The following is a 26,734-nucleotide window of genomic DNA, read 5'->3' on the forward strand; positions in this document are numbered from 1 at the left end:
TTGAAACTAAGGAAATACTGCTGTTATCCATGGCTCTTTTTTTTTTTAATCACTATAAACTATACTAAAAATTTTACCTGGCACACTCAACCTCAGTGTTGCAGTTTATTGTTGGAAAGGTGCTAAAACTTGAAAGACTCTTAAAAACTGTACACATTGATGAGTAGTTAGGATGGTGGTACAGCGGCACACACAGTAAGCCAACAATACTGGATGGAGTGGGAACACTGCCTAATTGACAGTGTTTTAGTTTATTTAGTGCAATAGCATCTGTGGCAGCTGTGTGGAAAACATTTTTAAGACACTGCAGTGTTGCATCGGTACGTTATGAGAGTAAATGGTTAAGGTGAAAAAATGGAATACAAGGAAAACAAGTACCTTCTTATGCTGTAAATGAAAGGATAGAATATTTTAAGGTCACTGCGAAGCTAATATTCACTGCCTAAAATGATGAATCATTTTGGAGCTACTCTGAGTTTATTTTCTTCCAACACTGAATGAAATAAACTGTATATTAGTTTTTTTTTTGACAGTGATAAACAGTAAATGCCAAAGTCAAATTGAATATTAAATTATGAACAAATGATAGTGCGTATTACCCTCCTGTAAAGTATTTTGCTTTATTTTTGAGAGGGTAAAACAGTACTTAATAATGATTCATATCAGAATTTTCTTAAGGACAAAAATAGTCAGCAGTTTGTTAAGTTTATTTATGAAGGGCTAACCTCTTAAACATATTTCTGCAAAACTCTCTTTACATTGTTCATAGATACAGTAAGATAAATGACAGCTGTGAGTAAATGCTTGTGAACAATTTTAGGATATATTTCTACACAGTTTGGCTGTATAGTTTCATCTCCTGTGGTATTTATAACATTGAAAAGTAAACAAAATCAAACATCTCATTTAAATAAAACTGCCACGTGGACGTAGATGGAAGAAAAGCAGTTTGTGAAACAGGCTAAAAATAAAAAATGAGAGAGGTTGAAGGTGTCAGAGAAGCCTTTTATATTACACTACAAATACAAGCAACATTTTTCATCAAATCCTAATGGATTCAAAATCCTGAATGAATTTACTTATTTATTTAAGGAACATGCTAAATATTTTGTCTTTGTCAAAAAAATGAACAGTTCTTAGTCTCTTTTTTTTTTTTTTTTTTTTTTAATGGCTCCACCGTCGTTCAGGCTTTGGGGCTGATATTACACATTAAAACAGAAAAGGATGTACATTAATATAAAGCATTTTTTTCAACATACTATGACTACTCCAACACATCCTCTTTGTCCATTCTTTATCACTATTTGTACTTGAATCATCATCTCACGACTACTGTTTCCATAAAACACAACTCGAATGCTCTTTACATTTAGTAGTTCATACTATACAGTGCATACATAAAATGACTCTTATGTGTGATGACAACATAGGCTCAAGCTGTGAAAAACAAGACTTTTGATATACATTATCTTTTTGTTTATCCCTTTGTGTAAAGCATTATACTCAAAGGTCTAAAGGTTACTTTGATTAGCTTTTAATTAGAATTTCTCTTTCCTAATCAAATAGAATTACATTATTTAAAGGGGAAATGCTATTACTGAACAGGATATTTCTGTGACATTAAAAGTGCTAAACTTTGAATACCTTTCAAATTAATAACCTCCAAAATCCAGACTAAAGCTAAAGGTGGCCAATACATTTAGAGCAGAAAAGTATTAAACCGTTCAAAGCCTTTTTTAACTGTGATATGAATATAGAGTTCATGCCTTGCGTTAAATTTCATTTTCTGGGCAGCTGTTGTATTTGCAACAGATTACTCTTCATGGGGAATGACTAAACCCGCAGCACATAATTGTGCTATGTTGGAATATCCAACAAATTGATAACAACAAAAGCTAAATGCTAACCTGAGCATAGTAAGCAGTCATGGTTAGTAATTGAGCCTGTTTTGTGTGTTCAAATGCTAGAGGTGACATTGGCAATATTTTTAACTTAGTTATAAAATGTGTGTTAATACTTTAAAATTATGATGGATGGTGAGGATCACCAAAGTTTTTATCCTGCCCATTATTATCCATATGTGTCTAAAAAAGTACTGTGGGTATGTAATGAGACAGTAACTGCACAGTACTATACATTTCACAAGTCTATGCAATCATCTGGAATTGTTGGTCTGATTTTGAGTCAGGTATGCAACCTCAGCAGCTTTCCCACTGACACTTACAGCAGGTAACTTAGAAATGCTGACTTCCATGAAATGCTTCATATGACCCCAAATGTTGTTTTCAGCCAATATTCAACCAATAATCTACAGATTTCCCTTTAAGTTTGAATGCAACAGCACAAGAAAAGAACAGGGACACATATACAGGGTGGGGAAGCAAAATTTGCAATATTTTGAGGCAGGGATTGAAAGACAGTGTATGACCAATTAGTTTATTGAAAGTCATGAGAATTTATTTGCCACAAGAAAATTTATATAATAGAAAATGTTTTTATTTTATGTGTCCTCCTTCTTTCTCAATAACTGCCTTCACACGCTTCCTGAAACTTGCGCAAGTGTTCCTCAAATATTCGGGTGACAACTTCTCCCATTCTTGTTTAATAGTATCTTCCAGACTTTTTCTTAATAGTTTTGCTCATAGTCATTCTCTTCTTTCCATTATAAACAGTCTTTATGGACACTCCAACTATTTTTGAAATCTCCTTTGGTGTGACGAGTGTATTCAGCAAATCACACACTCTTTGACGCTTGCTTTCCTGATTACTCATATGGGCAAAAGTTTCTGAAAAGGTATGGATAATAGTGTTAGGTATGATTATGACATCAATATATGTTTGGTTTCAAAACAACTGACGTAGTGCCTGCTGAGAAAAAACAACTAAATGTTCATTGTAAATTTTGCTTCCCCACCCTGTAAAATGGTGCAAATTAAAATCAATGACTTGAGTTTAATCATTTTCAGTGTAGAACCATGCATCTATGACTGATGTAAAATGTTTTAGCTAATTATGTTTATTCATTGGAGAGAAGCCTTAGCAGATTTGGTTCCATGGTGACAAAAACCTCTTAGTCTGCCAGGCTGCCCACAAATCAGAAAAGTGAGATGGTTGGCTAAAATGGAATTTACAGAGGTAGGACTATGCTAATTCCTTATTCAGAGACCCAGGGGTGTCATTTTATGATTCATGACCAGTAACAGTGTTAACTGCCTTCATTGACTTTCAGATTCAGAGGGTTGTTGTTTAAAAGGAGCTAAGTAATAGCAAAATTGGAAAATGTGTTTCAGCTGAGCCACATAGACAATGTCTGTATACTGAACATTATATGTATGCATTAGACTTTTTCTTAAACACCCCAACACTATTTTTGCCTCAGTTATTGTATAGGCACCACTGCAGCATCATCATTTACCAAAATGTTATTATATACACATCCCACATGTGGAAACGGAAGGTGAAATTACTTTTCTACTGCTGTGAAATGTGGTTTATGGAAAGGCTGAGGGTTTTTCAATAGAGGCAAGTGACCCATATGGACTTATTTTTCTGTAAAAGCAAAAGCAGATTGGAGCGATAGTTACATAAGGCTGTAGAAGTTAATATGGTTTCTATGGAAAGAGACAGGATTTACTTTGCTCTACGGAGTTATCAGGATAAGACCTTCTTTGACAATAATGCCATTTGGCTCCTATCTTAAGATATCATATTTCCTATCTGAAGGAGGCACAGGCCTATCGCTGCAGATCTAATGAAAAGCTGTGTGTGTGTGTTTACGTTTGTGTAAGTTGGGGTGTGTGTGTGCTTGTGAGCCATCTAAATGGCAACCGTCTGCTAACAGCAAAGTTGGAGTGATGGAAATGAAAGATACAAGAGGATAATGCTGATAGGAATGCAAAGAGACATCTACATCAAAATGCACCTCCATTCTTTCATCTTTTCCGTCCTCTCTCTGCTTATTTTGTTGTTGCCTCTGACTCTTTCCTGTTCTAGATAAGACCCTCCATGAGCCTTTATCACTGTTCTAACCTACTCTTCTCTACCTTTAAGGTATTATCTTCTAGCCCATATAAAAGAACTCCTGTTCTGCTGTACCTGTGGGGACGGACATTTCTTTAAATGACGGTATTCTGGTTGGAGAGATGTGTTTGTGTAGGTGCATGGGAGGGATTTGGGAGTGGTAAGTGGAGGTCTGGCAGTCAGTCCAGGACACTGTCACATGCTGATACAAGAGCAAAACAGCCCCCCTGCGGCCACTTCCAAAACATCTCCTGCATGGTGCGGCATCACAAATAGGGACAAGGACAGGAGGTGGCCAAGTGTGTCTGCACAGAAGAGTTGGGAAGTGTGGTTATGGTGCTGAAGGCTGGGTTGCCAAGAAAGAAGAAGAGGAAGAAGAGAGTGAAGCGGCAGATTATAACCCCCAGCCATGATTATCTACGCCTGCCGCTCTGACCCCCCGTGCCAATTACAGAGATAAGGCAGCCTATGCCTCTGTGAGTGTGTGCACATGCCCGCGAGTATCTACTTTGCTTTCTCTGAAGCAAAATGTGTGTGTGACACTTGCTCGCACACAGACATTTGTATTCCAAGCCTGTTATCAGGGGCCACACACTTTCTCTCTTTTTCACTGTTCTCACTCCTGAGCTGGAGGTGTGTATGGTGCTTTAGCATCCATGACAAGATAACTGCGGCTGATAGCTTCTAGAATTGCAGATAGCCACCGCTGGAAGACACATTTAAGTCGGGAGGATGCTCAGGGGACAGCAGATTGATTTCAAGAGGCAGGAAATTAATCATACATTTCACCCTTCCTCTCTAGAAATTTAGAGCTCTTGTCAGAGCTTCGAACACAGACGACCTTCTTTCCATCCTGCATCCTATCTGCTCACTTTTCCTTTTCACACTCACCGTCCTCCACTTCTTCTTATCGGTTTACTTCTTCCTCTCATTTTTTTTTCACATCTCTTGCCCTTGCACTCCAGAAGATGGTCTTGCAAAAAATACTGATTTATGATTTTAACTTCATTTCCCAATGTGCTGTGCAAGGAGGGTTGGTCCTGTGGGGCAGCCATCAGTCCTGCTGGGCAGTATGGATCTCGACAGCTCTCAGATACAGTTGCTTCTTTCATTAAAGGCTCTGTAATGAGTCAACATCTAAACCTGTCACTGGTGCTTTGGAAGGAGGCGTACACAACATCTGAGCTGGCCTGGTAACATCCTATTTCAACACAAAAGTTCTTTCCTCTATAAGCTTGTTAAGCTCCAATTGATTCTAGCAACTGTGTCTCTGTGTTTTTCTAATTCCGTGAAAAACAGATGCAAAAGAGGCTCTTGCCCCAAATGGACAAGGGAAATCTTTGTCTATTGATGATGGAGTAAAAAGTGCTTTTGAATTTCTTCACTTGAGTACTTGAGCAGAATACAAAACTTATTCATTTGAATTGGTTTAAATAGGAATTTGCAAGCTCCCTTTGCACACAGCCTTCATTGAGCTTTGTGCTTATGCATACATTTACTTAAACAGAGACAGAACAAGTCTGTGCTACTTTTGGCAGGGCTGCTATTCTCCAAAACTACATCGTTAGTCCTGTAATACTTAGATATGCCCTTTTGAAGTTAAAGACAACAGTGAAAAATTTGAATAAAAAATAATTTAACTTAATTATGATCCTACAAGAAGCCAGATGTTAATTCTGTTTAAATGCAATTATCATGACTATAAACAGACCTAAAAAGACAGAACTTAGTCTAATCAGGCAACATGCTCTCTGTTTACATGGCTAAAATAAATTATCTCTGTGCATTGATCAATACAACTTTGCATATGGGATTAGGGAGATGTCAAAGAATCCCTACACAAACTACACATACCACACTACATTACAAAAAGAAGCTGAACCTGAAGGATAACATCAACAATAGATTTTAGCACCCAGCCAATCACCATATAAACTGTAGCCAGAGGGAGTTTGCTAAGTAGTGTCTACAGATCAAATCTGTCAAGTCCAATCAAGCAACTCTTTTTTTTTACTGGCTATTCTGTAGTTTGTACATAGGCTACAGCATTGGGTAATTTAATAAGTATCACAGAAAAGCCTCAAATCCAGTGCAGTGCGATGTCCTGGAAGGCATCTGCAAAATGTGTAAAAAGTAATCTGGAACAAGACTTGTGCACTTAAGACTTAAAGCTAAGTTGTCAGTCCCCTAGTATTAGCTGGGTTGGCTGAGGGTAAATTACAGCTTGTTACAAGTGAAGATGGCTTTAACAACTTGACTGCTTAAGCCAGTCTGCAAAAGGGAGGGCTTGCAATCTTCACACTACTGAAGTCCCCGGGGGCACTGAGCAAGACAAAGCTGCCACTCTGATGCCCAACATGCTCCAAAAGCTGTTCAGTCGACCAGGAGGACAGGAGTGGCCTTGTTTAACATTCTGGCTTCCAGACCTTTCCCGGTGAAAACACAGAACAATGCACCTCTATCTCTTCCAAATAAAAGACTTGAAAAAGTAGCTGAGGCACAAGCAGACACAGGAACATCGGTGTGGACAATTCTTATTAGACAAAAAGGGCAAGGAGACAATTTCCACACCCGCTGAGGTCTACTGAGCAGATTGCCTCAGGTGTCTTCAGTTCAGAAACAGAAAGGACAAGGGGAAGAGAAGAAACAGTAAATAGAGGAGGAAAAGGTACAGGGCACAGTGTCTACCCTCTTAGGTCTTGTTCATGTTGCATTAATATAAACCCTTTTTCTTTTCTTTGTCTTTAATTACATTCAAGAGTCCACAGAAAAAAAACCCAAAAAAACATATTGGCCATTTTCTCAATACCAAGAACACAGAGTACGGTCCTGTGAACCCAGCAAGTATGGTCTTTGTAAGAACAGTCCCAGAGAACGGACTTCCTAAGAATGCAAGTCTATCTGCAATTTAACAGCTGGCACTTGTGAACGTTCCTCCCCGTCTCTGCTGTATTTCCACCATCGGCTCCCAAACATATTTCCCACAAATCATCACAGTGTCACTCGATTTGATTTCATTACATTTGTACTAGTATTTATATGTCATTTACACGTTTTGTATACTTTTCAAAACTGTAATACATTTTGTTGAATCCCATATCATGATAATAAAGACATATTTCTCGCCGTTCTGCCTCTCGCTCATGTTCTATCATTATATCATATCTCGTTACAGTCATCTAGTCAAAAAACATTTCTGAATTCAGTTATCACAGAAGCCACTGTACCATTCCAGAGGAGCACAAAGGGATATTTCCCAGTCAAGTCTACACGAGTCACCAAGCAGGGCATCCTTGGTTTAAGCTAGCAGACAAGAACAACATCCGGGTATTCCATGCATTCTTGGTTTATGCAAACTTTCAAATAGAACAGTACTTGGGCCCCGACCGATGACATTTCATGAGAACAGGAAAACGGAAAAACAGACAAGAACACGTATTGAGAGACGGTTATTTTTGTATGGAACTGGTGGGATGTAATGCCACTCAATGATTATCAGAATTGTAATATTTGTTTTTTCAGTACTTATTCGGATGTTAGTGATTTTTTTCTGCAGATGATGCCCTTGTATATATGGGTTTAAAATCGCCAAAAATCACTGAGTGTATCAACACAGATTGGTTTGAGTCTTTTTTTTTTTTTTTGTTGGTCTGTCTGTTTTTTTGGGTTTGTGTTTTTTTTTTTTCCTTTAGGTGTTCTGTTTGCCCATTTGATATGTGTGTTAATGTGGATGTATTTGTGGGAATGCCACCTGGATGGGGGCAAGTTCACAAACTTTGTAAGAAATGCCTCAACGATATCAATGTTGTTATGGCAAAATGATGATGTTACCAAAAAAAATCAGTGATTGCAAAAAGAAAAAAAAAGGGTTAATGTACTCTGCGTTAGTGCCACTGTTGTGTGTCTTATTTTAAGTCAATCACAGAGCCAGTGGGAGAGAGATTTTCACAAATTTTTTTAAGTCCATCAACTGCCTAGAGTAATCAGTCATCCTCTAGCTGATAAAATGTAACAGTGATTAAAAGTGGAAGGAGGGAATAGAACTTTACAAGGTCACATTAACTTTATGCAGGAGAGAGCTAAAGGTCATAGTACACTGGAATGTAAACATTTGCAGGCCTGTGTGGATAAACAAACAGACATAAATATGTAATTCATCGTGCATGGATGCTTTCAGACACTCGCACACTCCCTTATACAATCAGTTCCCGCTGTAGTTACTAAAATGTTCTAATTATATATTCGTTTGAAGTTCATATATGCTTCAAAGCGCTTCTTCATTAGGTCATTTCTGTTTAACATTTTAAGAGGCATTTGGTTCATTTATATTAAAAATGCAGTGAGAACAAAGTATAATCAAATGTGTGCGAATTAAATTAAGTTGCAACCACGAAGGAGATATTTACGATATGTGTGTCATTCTTTTTGGTTTTAATACAGATGCACACATATGAGCAATCACTAGCAGTAATGTATGGAATTCTTCATTTAATCAATTCTGTCTGTATTAATTCATTTTTAGGATCACAAGGATAAATGTACATAAAGTTCGTTTGTTAACCGCTGTGAGATGGGCTATTAATTTTGGTAATCTGTCTCAGAATTACAGCTTTGTCAACATACATCTGCTGACATTAAATAGCATTGCATTTCTCATGGTGCACAGATGTACGGCTTTATGTTAATAACACACAACTTTTAGTGGCTCGTTGCATCACATTTGGCCTGGAGTTTTGAATGATAAAATGAACATTCAATAAAAAAAAGGCTATTCTCCACTGGAGCATTAAATTGCTTTTTAAAAATCAAATCCCACTCGGAGCATCTCCTAAATAAATTTTATACAACCCTAACTCTGATACACTCTCAAACCGTAGGATGTTGTGTGTACCGAGGGCAACTTTTACAGCCTACTGAATATACTGGTGTGACGTCTGTTTGGCCAAGATAGAAAAGGATGACTCATGATTTTAGCGTGCGATTGGAAACTAATTCAAATTCAATATTCACTGAGACAGTAAGAGAGCCATCTGCTCAGAGAAAGAGCTGGGGAGACAGATAAGAGCCTAACTCATTACAAATTTGACTCAACAAACCACCCATTCAAATATAAAATGGCCATGACACCTGCACAGCTACCTGTGAATACATGTATTGTGTCTATAGAGATATGCTCTGTTTGCCAGCGTGAGGCTGAAATCTATCAGATTCAACTCTGCTTATAATGGAAACATGTTCCTATAAACATGTCTGGAAACGTGTGAAAAGAAAAGAGAAATGCTGCCGCCTGCAACTGTTAGTCATCCTTTTTCTCCCGTCATTAGTTTATCGTTTTGTATAAATATGCATTTAATTTGATTTTAACTGTAAAATTACTCTATTAAAGCCTAAACAGTGGGTCAATGCAAAAATATACTATCGCGTCTAAAAGAATTGATTTCCTCATGATGGTATGCCTCTTTGAATTAATTACATATTACTGGTTTTGATATCATATGAACAACATTAGCAGCACTTCTCCACACACAAATGGTCAAAACAGCTTTAAACATCAACAAAAACAGAAGAGCAATACAATTCTCAGCCAGTCTGGAGAAAAAAGATCCTATATGAGCTTAAGTAGATTTTTTTCCTCTGTAAATTAGCTTTTTGCAAAACTATTAAGTAGATTTCTTTGTACTTCTTTGAACTATTTTCTAAACATGATAAAAATATGAGTCCAACATTATGTTAGAATCTGTTATTCTTAGTCTAATTAGACCGACAGCTTTGAAAGCTCTCCATGAACCTGCATTTATGGTTATTATATTCTTTTGTTATAGTCGAGATGATGTCTCAGACTGTTCCCTCATTGTTCTTACTGTGATGTGTTTACATTAGTGCGGTCAAATGATTACAGTTTTTAATCAAATTAATCACACGGTTGCTGTGGATTAATTTTGATTAACCACAATTAAATATTATTCATTTTTAATCTAAATTAATCATGTTTCATTTTACATGAGCAAACAGACTCAATACAGAAATGGATATATATATATGCATTTAACATGTTTATTAAACACCTTTAACAGTTTAAAAAAACAACTTGAAACAACTACTCCATCTTGGTTTTTTTGTCCTCATATTTCCATTCAGAGCACCAACGTGCTGTTTAGCGTCTTCCATTTTTATGGGTTGGTTCTGCTGCCTGTCACTACTGGATCAACTCTCTATTTGAGCATGTCCGACGGTAATGCTACTTGGAAAAACTGCCCCAAATGCACTGGCAGAGACATTGTGCACAGCAGATGGGTTAATTGCGTTAAAATTTTAAATCTGATTAACCATGATGATGGGTTAATCTGTGTTAATGTGTTAATATTGACAGCCCTTGTTTACATAGAAGGAAATGGTGAGTTATCATCATCATCAGCAGACATGGTGCAACACAAACCAACAGAATAACATAACTTTACAATAATGTCAAACTGAACTAAGATAAGACATTAAGGGTCTGATGGTGCTACATAATAAATAGTTCAGTAGTAGTCCAGGTAGACTGTATACTTTTAATATTTCTTTTCAAAGAACACAGCCTTGAACTGCCTCTCATTTATTTTAACAACATGTCTTACACACTCAACGTAGGAATTTGTCGGCACCCCTGGTATGCAGTCAAGTGGAGAATTTCATCATATTGCAACTGTCTGTGAAATGCTCTGGGGGTTCACCAAGATTGGTGAGTTTGATTCCAAATTCAGCTTGATTACAAGCAACACATACTGATGAATATTTTGATAATTGGCTAAAACTATCAGTCAACATACAAGTCAGTTTATATCTGTTATTTTTACTGAGGAGTACTGTCTGGCGGCCAAAAAAAAAAAAAAAAACTGTAGCAGAGGAACTAATCTCAGGAAATAAACCATAAATCCCGTTTGTACCATGTCTCTTCTTTCCTATCTTCTCCCATATGATCTGTTGAGCTATAAAACCGACTCTAAAATAACTATGAAAAGGCAAAGACAATCTGACCGATAGAAAATAAACAATTTTAACATAAAAAGAAAATGCATAGTGGTTCTTTGGTGATGTTTTATTGTGCTCTGACGAGAAGACGACTGAACACACGTGCGATAAACTATCAGTAAATAACTTTTTTTTTTCTCTTTTACAACGGGGCCAGATCAAGCGAAAGTAAACACCAGTGTCAAAAATTCAAGTTTAACCTAACATTTCTCAAATAGGCTAAGAACTTTATTTTATGTATCACTTGTAGAAGAAAAATCTATAACTGATTATGTGAAGTTATACTTCGAACATATATAAATTCACTATTAACTTTAATAATACTATTTTTTATTGTTTGTATCAGTGATATGTTAAGTCTGTGAATCTGTAGGAACTAATTATTCAACAGTACAAGGATATAGAAAGGTTATATACAATCAAATTATTTGTCAAATATGCTCTGCCATTACTTGTATATATCACTTCAGTTGTAGTATGTATGTTAAATAAAAATTTATTAGCATATTTGTATCGGTTTATTCCAGCAAAGTCTTTTATTATGACTACTGAACAAAGTGACGAACTGCTGTCCCCATGTCACAACATATTTGTGTTCATTAAAACTTACCATTTAAACATTTTTATCTAATATTGATCTCAACTGTAGTTAAACATCATAGCTAAAGCCCTGTGTTTCATTTAGTATCAATTTCTTATGAGAACAGCATGTTTTGTACATCTGCGTAAAGTTAAAAAAATGTTTGTTTTGAGTCTGTGTGTCACACAGCAGTAATTTAAGTATTTTACCCCAAATTTTATTTCTGTATATTGTAACATGTCATGTGAATGTACTTACTGAGACTTATTCATACATGTATTAAACATTTAGTTTTCAGCACAGAGCTTATTGAACATGAAATGTGTCCCAGTGTCACCGCATCATCTGGCCCAATGGCTTTTTATCTTATCAATGACCCTGAGGTCTTTTGCTCATTCAACCTCCACTGCTTCACTTCTCTCTTGTTGTCAGTGCCCCTTTCATACTATCTGTAACCCAACAAAGTAATTACAAAAAGTTTTTTTTCAGTTACTACACATGACATGTTTGCTCTTCTTTGTAATGTTTTTTTTTTTTTTGGTACATGCAACCCTTCCCTAGTTAAAATCTGAGCAATGGCCCCTTCAGGCTCCACCCCTAATGTGCCTGAGGTACAGTAAGAACTCTATTACAACCTATAGCTGTACAACAACAAATTTCACCACGGCTGAAAGCAAATCTTTAAAAGGCTGAAGTCTCATTACAATGGATTATACTTCATTTCCCCTCTGCACCGCACATTTGTAATCTCATTTGATAGTAGCTAACCAATACACTACCAGTCAAAAGTTTGGACTCACCTGGTTTTGCTTTATTTTCATGACTATTTACATTGTAGATTCTCACTGAAGGCATCAAAATTATGAATAAACACGTGGAATTTTGCAGTCCAAAAAGTGTGACATAACTCAAAGCATGTTTTATATTTTAGATTCCTCAAAATAGCCACATTTTGCTTTTAGAATAGAATAGATCTTTATTGTCACTGTCACAGGAACAATGAAAATCAGTTTAGCAGCTCAGTTCAATTTAGCAGCAAAACACTTAGTGTAAAAGGCACTGTATAAAACAAAAAAAATACAAATACAGCAGTGTTAAGAAAAGTGAACTGTGCCACAGCTTCAGAATAAAATATTAATACACATGTGCTACGATAGTATTGGTAGAACTCCTGAAATGAACAAATATACAGGAAGAATACACAAAAGCTAACTCTATACTACTATTATTATATTACTATTATTACTGCTTTGCACATTCTTAGCATTTTCTTGATGAGCTTCATGAGGTAGTCACCTGAAATGTTTTCCAAAAGTCTTAAAGGACTTCCCAGTGATGCTGAGCATTTGTTGGTCATATGCAGTCCATCTCATGCCATTTAAATTAGAAGGCGAGTCCAAACTTTTGACTGGTAGTGTACCTCTCTAAAACTGGATAACTGATCCACAAAAATCTGGCTATTTTCTTCAGTATGAAAGTGTACAGTCCGCAATACTCAGCATTTATTCCAAAGTTTAATGACTCTGCAGCAGTCATGAGTATTTATCAGCTCCAGTTCACTTTGGCCGTGACGGAAACCCAACACCCGGGTGTATCCAGTATTCCCGACATGACGCTATGATGTGCACTGGAGCTCCAGATGTAAACACGCAGGCACAAACATTATTTGTTTCCACAGCCTGCAACAAAGTGCAAACACAGTTTTGTTTTTTCTAAGAAACAAAGAAACTGGCAAGACAGTGAGATAAGCAAGCTTCTCTTGATTTAAGAGGAATTTGAAGGGAATCTACTGTTCTCTGTTTTCCACTGTGTTCATGATGTTGGACAAAGTCAAACTCTACTTCTCGTCTGGCAGTGTGAAAGGATTCTGTTGAGTTATTTTTAGTGGGTTTACCTGCAGTAAAAAAAAAAAAAGAAAAGAAAAGAAAAAATAAAACCCTTGGTACTTTCCACTTCAGAGATTGTGACTACATAATGGTTTACTATCGGTAAAATACATAGTTTTTCCCTGCTTTGAAAGAGAGAGGAGCAGTAGTGCATTTTTAAGTAATGGAGAAAAACTTAAATAATTTACATCTCAAAATAATCCCTAAAAGGTAGGTAAGCTGGCAATTACAGGGTGGGGAAGCAAAATTTACAATATTTTGAGGCAGGGATTGAAAGACAGTGTATGACCAATTAGTTTATTGAAAGTCACGAGAATTTATTTGCCACAAGAAAATTGACATAATAGAAAATGTTTTTATTCTGTGTCCTCCTCCTTTCTCAATAACTGCCTTCACACGCTTCCTGAAACTTGTGCAAGTGTTCCTCAAATATTCGGGTGACAACTTCTCCCATTCTTCTTTAATAGTATCTCCCAGACTTTCTCGTAATAGTTTTGCTCATAGTCATTCTCTTCTTTACATTATAAACAGTCTTTATGGACACTCCAACTATTTTTGAAATCTCCTTTGGTGTGACGAGTGCATTCAGCAAATCACACACTCTTTGACGTTTGCTTTCCTGATTGCTCATATGGGCAAAAGTTTCTGAAAAGGTATGGATAATAGTGTTAGGTATGATTATGACATCAATATATGTTTGGTTTCAAAACAATTGACGTAGTGGCTGCTGAGAAAAACACAACTAAATGTTCATTGTAAATTTTGCTTCCCCACCCTGTATGTTCATATTTCACACAATATGGTAACATCTTCATGATGCATCCTAACTGATAACTATCAGAAACTGTGGCTGTTGGTTAATATGTTAAAACTTCAACACAATCTGTCATTAGTCACTTTTCCATTGACCCTCAAATTGTGCAAATATAACTTGCGCATAAAAAAGTACCAAATGGAAAAACGACAATTTTGCCAAAAGTCTCATTTTTCGGTTAAAAGTTTTTGCGCGTGCAAGAGGTGTTTTTTTGGGCGTAGCGCAAATGGTATATCACGCAAAACTGCAATGGAAAGACCTTTTTTCACAACTAGAGTCAGGTGAATTAAAAAAACGGATCTTGATGTACGTTACAACAAGCAAAGAAGAAGAACAAACATGTCGTGGTTTATGTGGACACACCAGGAAACCCAATCATTTTCAATTTAGTACGAGATAGAAGAGTAATATATAATAATAATGAATACATCTTTAAATCAACACCATATTTACCTTCGTTGCCATGTTTATGGAATGACTTCTCGTGTCATCTCGTGATAATAAACAAATCATAGCATTTTATGATTTAATGGAAAAACTGACATTACGCACTTCTGTTTTTTCGACATTTAGTAAATATCGATTAAGTTTTGTGCAGATGTCCAATGGAAAAGCAACTAGTGTTATATTACAATTCTTAATATAAATCTAAGAGAGGAATGCATTTTCTCTCACCTGTATTGACAACTTTGCCACTAAATCGATAGTTTGTACATTTAGCTGAATAGAATTACCTCTTACAGTATATTCACAGACTGTGCATCTCAATGAGTCCTGTAATGAGTACATGCAGGTGGAGAGGCCAAAGTGTACGACATTAGCAGACGGAGTGCTTGCGCCCCACATGCTGGCCATATGTCATGCCAAATCTCATCTCATCCACTGCTAAGAGAAGGTGCTGCCGGCGGCTCAAAGGCCACCTTCCGAACAGATATCATCAGTCTAACACCATGACCTGACTGCAGCTGAGGGCTACAGCTGTACCCCATATCATATCCAGTAGCATTAAGGTGGAGGAACAGGGTCACGGTATACAGCAATAAAAATCACAAGGCTGATATTGCACTTCTTCAGCCTCGCAACACACACAAACACAGAAATAAAAGGGCTAAAAGAGTCAAAAGTGGAGTTTGCCAGCAAAAAATACTATTCTAATACTTGTGCTATATGTGATCGTTAAAGAACAAAGTGAATGACTGTACTGATTATTAATATAATAATACAGTTCTTATCGTTGATCGTATTTTTGCTTGATGGTAGAATGCCATTGTTAGGTTGTGCACTTAAACTTTTAGACTAGTCAAATACAAATAATATTTCACATAACACAATTTCACTTAAGGGGTCATATTTTGCTAAACCCACTTTTAATTGTCTTTGGTACATTTATTTGTGTATTTGGACCCTAACACTTAAAAAAGTTTGAATTTGAACCCTCCAGGTGCTGCAAACCTATCTTTATATTCATTCCGGCAAAAATTGAGTGGATTTCTACAACCTGTTTTAAATTCTGCTTAGTTTGTTACGTTTTATAACTAGTTATGTCACGATATTTGCACAAATAAGGTCAAGACTTCTGATGAACATTTCTCCGAGTATGACAGAATTGTTTGTCAGCAGCAACGGTTGTAGTCCATACTGAAAATATGTCCAGACTTCGAGCCGATTACCTAAAATGTTCAGTTGTTGGTTAAATGGGACAGAGCAGCACAGCCAACAACCTGGAGGGGGTGGGGCATGAAGTGGCTCATTTGCATTTAAACGACCTTTCTGGTGTCATTACTCAGAAATATGGTTGAAGATGGACCTGTGGAGTTTAAATAATGACAAATTCAGACCCAAGCATAGGATTTACAGTTTACGTAGACCGCAGGGAAATGTTTTAAATGTATAATTCTATTTAAAAAAGCAAAATATCACTCCTTTAGTTAAAATCCCCACACTGCAAAAACTCAGAGTAGGTTCATTCAATGTTTAGTAAATAAAACCAACATTTACTTAACAAAACAGACTGAAGAGTTTTATTGCACTATTACTATGACTTATTTTGTTGCCATGTAACCAATGGCCACATGTTTTATACTGCAAATGATACAGTATAACCCTAATGCACTTTTGCTCAAAGTGCCTAGGGATAAAATCTGTAGTTGTTTTTCTCCTCAAAAACTGTATATTCTGCAGTTATTCAATGCTATTCAACGTGCCAAACTAACACTCACATCACATCAATATACACTGTAATTAACCTTTTTGATGTCCAGACTTTTCATCTCACTTCATCAGTTTGCAATCTGAACTTGTAAACGTGTCCATTAATGCAGTCACAGAATCATTTATGTGCAGACACTGAGAAATAATAATTCATATGCGTCTGAAGTTTTATTACTGCCACTAAAGCTGAAATAAATATTAGCAAGAAAAAGTACCTGGACGCCCCAGGCAGCAGAGGGACTTGGTACTCTGATTTTTATATAAATATATATATATATATTTTTTTTTAACTAGAATTCAAGGCGTTAGTTACTGTAGGACTCTGGAGGAGAAATAGTCCAGTCCAGGAGATGTCATGGCATTGAATAAATTGTTATCTCTTACTTTGGCCTGGATTACCTTCTCACTCTCTCACACCTGATTCTACCCCACATTTTCACTCTCCCACATTCTAGAATATTCTATATAGTGTTGTTTGTGACTGGGCAGCCATGACACTGCACAAAAGTCAACCCCAAAAATATTAAAGGTCAACTAAATATTCCCTATACAGTCACTTAAGCTCCATGTTCCAAATATGCAACGGGTTATTACTTTAAGCACGACTTAAAAACCCCCGGGGTAATTAGCTGAAACGAAAAATAGCATTAATGAGGGAATTCTGATAAAACCTCCTGACATTCTTCAACTGTGACACCATTTTTTATATCAGAACATATTTATTGCAGTGTTTGCAACCAGTTAAATTATGATAATGAAGAATGCAAGTCATTTCTAACCAGCCCAAAAGAGTAGGGGAAAATGTCTCACGGTCTATCTCTTCTCTACTGCAGGGCGATCACACAACATTCCCTGTGCTTGTGTGACATCTAGTGTTCATATAATGGAATGGCCTATCTGCTTTATTTGAATGTGCGTCATGCATCTCACCAGGCTCCACACATAATAAGCAGAGCCATATGCTGGAGTCCCCCTTCCATGATGGAAGCTTTGAAGTTTTGGGAATGTATTTGATAAACAGTGTTCAAGCCCTTTTAAAGTTCAGATGTGTGATGAGAATATTGAATATATACATGAGAAAAGTCCAAGCTCACACACAAACACTCATGTCTGTTACTGACTGTTCGGATTTCCTGACTTTAAGCGACACTAATACACAATGTTAATGTTGAAATTTATAACAAACATCAAAACAGACAAGAAGCCTTCTGACTGGAAGTACCAAAAAGTCAATAAAATCTAAATCACAGCATTAAACTTCTAAATGTACTGTGTATAATAATAATGAAAACCACATTTAAAGCCGCAGGAGCAAAAATCTGAGGAAAAAATCCTTCCAGTGCTCTCGGCTTGAAACATTTCAGACTGACCACGCTGAAAGAGGTAATTACAGAATTTTTGCCTAATTATGCAAAATAATTGTAAAGCACCGCAGTTGTAATTCATATTATGCTAAAATATTATTATTACGATTTATCTACGCTTAATATCTCACATTAAAAAATAAACATTCATGTCAACATGTCTTTCAGTACCATTATGAGGTTATCAAGTCACCAGAGAAAAAGATTAAATAAAGCTCATACAAAGAAAAACCGTGGCAAACATCAGGTTTTCTCCATTTTTGTCACCATGCCTGGCAGCACTTACCTGTAGGCTAGTTGTTCAATTGTCAGTGCACATGATAGAAATAACAGTTTGCTATCATTCTGTCAGCATGGGGCGGAAAAACATTAGCTTGCTCTGAAAACAAGCACACACCAGGTGGTGCCATCTCTCAGTGGATAAGCAATTAGCTTTCTAGGGGCCAAAACTACAGTTTGTCCCACATAGAAAACAAGCAACACCTGTGTGTGCAGTCGAGTGGAGCCCAGACTCAGTGCTGCATAATAGAAAATAGGAACATCCAACAGGGGAGTGTCAAGTTGCCCTTTTCTGAATATGTTTTTGGAGAAGGTTGACAGGAAAATGAATAGAATGGGTAATAATTAGGGAAAAGGCAATGGAATAATTTCATGGCAGAGGGTGGTAGGAAAGCGAGGAAGATTGTAGGATGAAAAATCTTGTTAATTATGCAAGTGAAACATTAATTAAATCACTGACAGAAAAGGGGGAATTAAAATGACAGAACGTATGGAGAGAGGGAAAATATGACTTAAATCATGTACTTAGAATGGAGAGGGATGACATACAAATTATAAAGTAAGAAACACACCCATGAAAGTGAACAACGTAAGAAAAGCATGGTGAAAAACGTTTGTTGTGAATAACGGGTGATGTGTTGCTTACAATGAGGTCGACAGAGAGCAGAAAAGGGCCACTTCATTCAATCAACATGAGATAGACAAATACATTTTAGTCAGAAAAATGGATAGAACCACTTACTGAGGCTACAGTCTATCCTGATACAATCTGGCGGGAGAGAGAGCGAAAAGGTGAGATCAAATAAAAAGAAAAGGGGAAAGAAAGAGACAGAGATAGAGAGAAGAAAGGATAAAAGAGAAAAAGAGACATTTTACATCCTTCAAGGTACATTCTGCAGACAACCAAGCATTGCTCTGGGGCCACCATCCGGGGACAGACTCTGAGTCAGGATCACCCTTTTCCTCATTCAAGCCCATCATCCTTCCCTACTTATAGCCCAGTGCTCGCAAAGCACAGCAGAAGGCAACATTTGCACCATGGGGTCCAACCAGGACGACATGATGCAATGTTTCAACATCCTTTTATGAAGCGACTATAGTGAGCATATGGATACATAATAAAGGTTTCACATCTAAGTGCACAGACAACATCAGAATGCAAATTTTGTTTAGTTATAATTTTAAGGGTTTATCCTGACAGAGTGCTGCACTTAAACATTGAGTATCAAAGATTTAAACACCATCTGGCAACACTGTTAAGCACTGCTCTTCTTTTTAATCTCAAGACTATTTTTCTGCTTTAATTAAAACATTAAAGCATAGAAAATTATACATATGTAATCATTTGACCAAACAAGACTGACAATGTCAACTCCTCAAAACTGCAGCCTTGCATGGTCTAAATCACTTGAAATGGTTTCTCTTTTGATTGTGACTGAAATAAATACTGCAAAGCCATTACACTCACACTGTGAACAAATAGCTTCTTTCCTGCTTCTGCTGTACTGTCTCTAGAGCTGATTCAGTGTCTCACACCTTTAACTTTAGCCCCCTTTCCTGGCAATTTGAGATGCACTTGCCTTCTGCAGCACTTTGGGCATGAGAAACCCAGTGGTGTAAATAACAAGAAAGGGTGATCTGCACATCCCAGCCACCTCATGCCTGGTGCACACAAACCACAAGAAATAAAACACCACTGTGGACTATTTCCTACAAATGGTGTGACAAAAACACAGCAAAATGTTTTCCTTTTACAAGCTGTATGTCATGTCGCTTTGGAGCAGAATAATTGGGTGTTTGCTTTAAAAAAAAAAAAAAAAGGCTTGTGTATTTCCAGACTTGGGAAGAGTGTAGTATTAGTACAAAGTTCTGGTTAAGTGCATAAGGGCCAGAAAATGAATATGTATCAGCTGTTTTGTAGCCTAGTCTGGCCTCGTCAGACACTTTATCATTATTAAAAAGAAAAAAAAATCTTCATCATTAAAAAAAGACCAAAACAAAAAGTCACTTAACTTGATTTTTTTTTTTTTTGGTCATTCTGCCATCTAGTGGCTTTAAATTGCATGTGCATGTGGCAGTGTGGTTGGGTTGTGGTCTCGAGCTGTCAACCGCTACAGAATAGTGGACACAAACAGCCAGGGACCAGCATCACTGTGTAGAGGAGTGGAGGAAGCACAAATACACTTGGGTCAAAATTTGCTCATGGGCTATTTATGCTGCTAAAATGTGTCTGGTGTTTTCTGGAGTAAATCTTAATCTGATTATATTATGTCCAGCAAGAAAACGGAAGTCACCAAAAGTAAATGTGGTGATTTAAATGGATAAAAACGAGTTCTTAGTAAAGCAAGTTGTTCATTTTGCAGTATCATTTAAAGAATAATTGTATAACTAATCATCTGACAAATGCATTGGAAGGTTTATGATTTATGATCATCATTTTAATACTTTAATCTTGACAAAGATAAAAGCCTTATTCAATGCTCAGGATTTATTGGTCGTCATGCCATATGTTTCACTTCACTTGCAAATTAATTTCCACTATAGGGTTACTAGGAATTCTATACCAGTTTTTAAGAAGGGGAATAGGTGGAAGCTCAAGCTGTGAGTATGTGTGCAACATGAGACAACTACAGCCATGAGCCGGTCTCTCTGACTGTTTGATCCGAGGGCCGCAGACATACACGCCATTGAAGGGATGAAAAGTTCCATCGTCTGAGTCTTGGCCAAGTGGGTTGTAAATGAGTGACCGAAAAAAGAGAGATATGGAAGAGGGAGAGGTCGAGAGAAAAGAATGGCCACCTTTGTTTATCCCATCGCCCCCTGGCCTGTCTCTACGGTGGCTTCAACTCCCATGTTTCAGGGCACACATCTGTCATGCTCATCCCCAGTTCAGTGTAGCGTGGTCGTTCGTTGAAAGGATCAGGACACACTCAAAAGTATCTATAGCTGGAAAGAAGGTCATACTAATCTATCTGCAACCCTAATATTAACAGCAATTAAATTTTAATAAGCTGAAATGTTCTTTACCCAGTTATGCTATGGTAATCATCCATCTTACGATCCCTCTGATCCATATAAAATTCTCCAACCTAAGACTGCCTCTCTGTTCTTTTTACATCTTCCTCCTTTTCAAACACATCGTTACTGCTCTTAATCAAGAGTCTGGTCTCCCTTACAGCACACTACTGCCAGGCAGAAGTCGATGCTGCCAGCCCCTTGGCTAAAAACCTGCATTACATCGAGTACAACAGAACCATGAGGAAGAGCAAGACAGGAGCAAGACCACCTTAAAGCTTTTAGAGATGGGTCAGTGGGGCAAAGCACAAGTCCTGGCCAGGGATAGAGTGTAGGATGGAGCTTTTTACTGTGAGGAGGTACCATGGGGCAGTATGGAGACAAAAAGGAAGGGATTAAGAGGGACTGGATAAAGTGGTACCAGGGGTCAAAGGGTATGGGAGAGTAATTCCCACAGAAGAAGATATGAGGTTTTTTTGGAAAGTATATTTGGACTTTGTACTCTTGTAGTCCTACAGCAACCACTTCACCAGTTTGTGGGGGACAAGTTTCTTTATTTATCCCTCAGTTTCCCAAATGAATAGCATTTAACCACTGTTAGCATTCCTCCTTAGTACCAGTGGGCAGTGAGTCATGAAATCAATTGTTCACGACCAACATTAGCTTTTAAATGCAATAATATAAAACAAATATGATTTAACTGAGGAACAAATGTAAAAGCTTTTTCCCCAACGAACTGATTGGTAAGTAATAGTGGTATGTCAAGTATAGCTCAAAGTTCAGATGCTCACAGCGCTAACATACAGACAAATGGGAAATGAAAGGTTAGCAGGGACGTCCACGATGAATCACGATGGCCTACCGAGGTTCACGGTGAGCTTAACACGACCTCCGTCCAGCTCCAGCCGCAGGGTGTCCGCTGATTCTTTAGATGTGGTGGCCATAAGCAGGCCGTAAGCCCGCTGAGACATGAAGCGCATAGCCACGTCCTCGGCCTCTGTGTGCATGGTGACCGGCATGATGATCTTCAGGTACATGCTGCCGTCATAGCTCAACACCGTCGCCTCTGAAGAATGGGTAAAAGAGTAGACAGGAAAGAGAATGAGTGAGTAACATGAAACAATGGTGCCCAACACATGAGAGACGGAACTGAGCAGTCAGGTATTTGACAGCCAAGTAGTCTTTAAATTGACAGCTTCAATAATGTCAGGACCAATTCAGGATTCACTAATCGTCAAAATCCCTCTTCTTGAATGGGATGTCAAGAACAAAAGATTAATGATCACTGAGGAATAGTGATCAAAGGTTTGTCAGTCTGAATAAAATATTTACCACTAAAAAAAAAAAAAAAAAAAATCAATCACCACTATCCTTCTCAGGCATCTGAGTGGGTTGCAAATTTTGCAAGTGCTAAATTCATTGATGCTTCTGTAGGTTGAAGTGGATTTACCCTGTCAGTGCACCAAAAATATAATAGGATATACACAGCCAAAAACAAATCCCACACTATTTTGTTGGAACACATTTAGCTTTGATTACAACATGTATTCACCATGGCATCATTTTGATAAGCTTATACAATATTTATTTCTGTCCATAGTTACATTAATTTTGGTATTTATGATGGGATGTGTAAAGTTATCTCCAGTGCATCCAAAAGATTATAAATGGTGTTAAGGTCTGGCTGTCTCATGCTCCCTGATCCACTCTGATCCTGATCCACAACATGACCCTTGTAGAAGCCAATAATGTAATAACAACTGATAACGTATTAAATTTGCCATTTTTAAAATGTAGTAGGCCAATAACGTAATATCTGGACAATAATGTAATAAAAGTCCTGAACCGATAACATAATAGCTTTTGGCCAATAACGTCATAACTTATTATGTTATTGGCTCAGTTATTACATTTGCAAAGATTTATTTATTTTTTTTACCAGGCCAATAATGTAATAACTAACCAATAAGTTATGACATTATTGGCCAAAAGGTATTACATTATTGGTTCAGGACTTTTATTACGTAGTTGGCCAGATATTACATTATTGGCTTATTACATTTTTTAAAAATGGCAAATTTATTACGTTACTGGCCGTTATTACGTTATCGGCTATTATTACATTATTGGCTTCTACAACCCTGATGAATCCTGGCCTTATAAAACTGGACTACGTCTGTGTCATCAACCAACAAACAGTCCACTGAGGTTCACACCTGCTCATTCAGTGCATTCAGGTTCAGATAACTTCATTTTTCGGACACATAACACTGCTGAACCACCACCTGAACCAACCCCAGATCATAACACTACCCTCACAGGCTTGTACTGCAGGCACTAGGCATTATGGGTAATCACTTATTCCGCCCATCACTCTGGAACAGGGTTAGTCTAAACTCATCAGATCACATGACTGTTTTCCATTCCTCTAAAGTCCAATCCTTATGATCTCTAGCAAACTGAAGCCTTTTTGTCAGGTTCGTCTCTGATTGGTGGTTTTCTTAAGGTTACAACACTGTTTAGTCCCAATTTCTTCGGTTGTACTTGCATTGTGCATGTTAAAATGCTCTTAATGTCTTTATTAAACATAGCTGAAAGCTGTAATTTTGATTTTATACAATTTGATTTCTCTGAATATTTAAGTAATCCTCAATCTTGATGGTTTCAGACCATATTTCCTCCTCAAATATCATGTTTTCTGTGATCCTTCCCAGTTTTAATAATGCATTAGACAGAATCCCTCTCTCATATTTTTTATTTCGTTTTTTACTCTACGCACTTTGTTCAGGTATCTACATTGATATGCAAGTCAAAGCATTGCCCTTTTTTTGTTTATAAAACTTTAAGTCAAATAAAAAAGAAATGCATTGGACAGTTCTTAACTCAATTTTAGTAGTTTCATCAATGCCAATAGTTACTATATTTCCTTAGATATGGCCAGTAACTGGACCCTTCTAAAACGTGTTACGTCTTTCCACCACCATGGGATTTGTCTTATTACCTGGGTTAAATACCTTGTTGCAGTTTAAACATATTAATCACTATTGTAAGGATTCAATAGAAGGTTCTTATCTATTTGGTTAGTTAAATCCAGGTGGAGACTTCTTTTTTTTTTTTTTTTTTAATGCCAGTCTATGTACATCACACATTCTTGTGAATAGGTCATCTATTATACATTTTAAAAAATATGATTTAACTCATATGTTGACAGATATGGTTGTTTTTATTTTGCAAGTAGCACATAGTATCAAAAATGAAGATAAATGTAATGAGCCAGTGGGTATTTAAACTTGTATAAGCAAATTAAAACACATTAAAAAAACATACTGTGATTAATAATATTGGCTGTCCCAAGAATAGAGACTGCACTTTTAATTCCAGGTGTCTTTAACAGTAGCAATAGATTAGTGTTAACTAAACATTATAATTTCCAAATTTCTGTCAAATTAAGTTTGGGCAGTGGGAGGAATATATTCATGCCCTTTTCAATTCCAATTTCATTTCCATCCGACAGAAAATTCATCACCCACAGCAAAAACATTAATTTTAGACAAAGAAAGCAATATACAAGAAATACCCAAAATGAATCCAATATCACATTCTCCTTAAGCTCAGAAAAGTGACAAATAACAAAAGTGCAGCTGATTTCAGAGACATCCTTATTCACACCAGACGTAGCTGCAGTAACTCTCTGTAGAACCAGCCATGCTGTAAATAGACTTCTGCATAAAGTGACAGTTCCCTGAGGACTGTGCTTATTTTGCAATGTGGGTCGATATGTGTCAGCATAGGCTAACATGAGTCACTGTCACAGTGTACTTCAAACGTTTAGGTTTTGGAGTGTGCACAAGAAACATGATGCTAAAAGATGCAGAAAAATGTCTGCTATGGGTGGGCAGACTGGTAAAAGCAGTGACATTTAAAAAAGTGCGCAGCATAAATAAATGCACATCAGGACAAAAAAACCTCTGACTAAGACCACACATACATAAATATGTGAATCATCCCATGCAGCATTGCCTGTCTATCAAAACAAATGATTCCTGCACAAAGAACTTTCATAATCACCCTAACGCCTGTTTAATGCACTAGTAATATCCTGGGTTTTCTCCCTCTACTCAATAGCATCGACTGTCCTTACACTTTATGTATCTATGCACTTTACTGGCACAGGGAAATATGTGGCTGGTTATTAGAAAAGAGAAAAGTGTCCCCCCACCCCCGCCACATCTCTGCAGAAACACAGCTCCACTAGATGGCAGAAGAGCACCATCAGAACTGTGCTTGTCATCTCTTGTACTCAAAGACAAAACTGCTAAAATATCACCTTTCAAAAATAAAGACATTTCATCATCTACCTCCACTGTCCTGATTTGAATCCAATATCTTCTTCCCTCATTACCCTCCTTGTCCCTCAAAATCCCACACTGTCATGGCTCAGTCATCTCCATGGACGTGCAAAGACAAACCAGGAAGGCAACTAATTGGGATGAATCAGACATACGTGGTGCTGTTCGACTAGCTCACCTCGTCTCATTGGGGCGTACACACCACCTGGGTTTGTGTGACTGGCACAGATGGCAGCAGTAGGCCTGGATGCTCTGCCATGTCGCTGCCAACCTCTCAGAGTTTCAGCCTCGATTCCCCACTTCTAGCCTACCGGCCCTCACGTCTCCCCGCCTCGGGTGGCATTTGGTTCATACATAGCTCCCTGTGGAGCTCTAGCTTCTACTGTACAGCAGCTGCTTGGCTGTGTCAAACACAAGTCAGCATGTTGTCAAATGCTCCTTGTTACACTTGTTTTCTAGCTGTGGTTCAGTAGCTGGAGTGTACGATATTTTGGATTTGGAAATTTGTTTGCATCATACAAACACCATCTGTGACCACTTTTGCACACATACAGTACTTTGATTAGAAGACAATATAAATGACTAAATCCTTTTTGCCATGTTTGGACTGCCCATGAGTCTTTTGGTCTCTTGTGTCTGACATCTCTGTTATGTTATATCCAAACACAATGTATAGGGGTCAAAACACAGTAATGTCCTGTCAGAGAGCTAACTTTTATTGATTGCCATTCCAACATTTATTTCAGAATAAAGTAACTTCTTGTTTTGGATAATCCCTTATGGTCCAACTAAAGCAAAAATGAATTGAAAGTAAAAATGTGGGTCATTTAGCAACACTAATCTGTCAAATTGTCTCTAAAATGTCCCTTCAGAGAGATTTTGAATATCGTGTTTTGACCCATGGACAAAGTCAGATATCCTTATGTCTTGAGTAAACTGCACAAACCATGATGTCTTAATTTGTGTAAAGACAAAATTTAACACATCTGATTTAAGACATCTGAAAATACGCCACCATGTTTTTTTCCTTATGAGACTAGAAAATGGATGTAATGAAACTAGTTCTGTCAACTCCAATAACACAGACATAACATTTTTACTCCTATATCACCTTGTTTTTTTATATTACAATTACATCTTAATGGGATAGTGGAATGAATAGGAGAGTATGACTATATTCTGTGTATTTGTATGGTGCATATGTG

The 26,734-nt window shown here is 37.2% G+C and overlaps 1 protein-coding gene across 8 annotated transcripts in view; it reads right to left on the reverse strand.

The window, feature by feature from the left end:
• The window catches only part of nrxn2b (neurexin 2b), a 759,383-nt gene that overhangs the window by 386,390 nt on the left and 346,259 nt on the right, over nucleotides 1-26,734 (reverse strand). For 7 of the 8 annotated variants that reach the window (XM_030161797.1, XM_030161798.1, XM_030161793.1 and 4 more), the window contains 2 exons: nucleotides 22,043-22,246; nucleotides 18,908-18,934 (listed from right to left, as the gene is read on the reverse strand). In XM_030161797.1, the coding sequence (XP_030017657.1) occupies nucleotides 18,908-18,934; nucleotides 22,043-22,246 (231 nt within the window). The remainder of the gene's footprint in view (nucleotides 1-18,907; nucleotides 18,935-22,042; nucleotides 22,247-26,734) is intronic. The other variant, XM_030161795.1, reaches the window with a different exon arrangement.

Source organism: Sphaeramia orbicularis, chromosome 18 (assembly GCF_902148855.1).
Source record: "Sphaeramia orbicularis chromosome 18, fSphaOr1.1, whole genome shotgun sequence".
Taxonomy (NCBI): Eukaryota; Metazoa; Chordata; class Actinopteri; order Kurtiformes; family Apogonidae; genus Sphaeramia; species Sphaeramia orbicularis.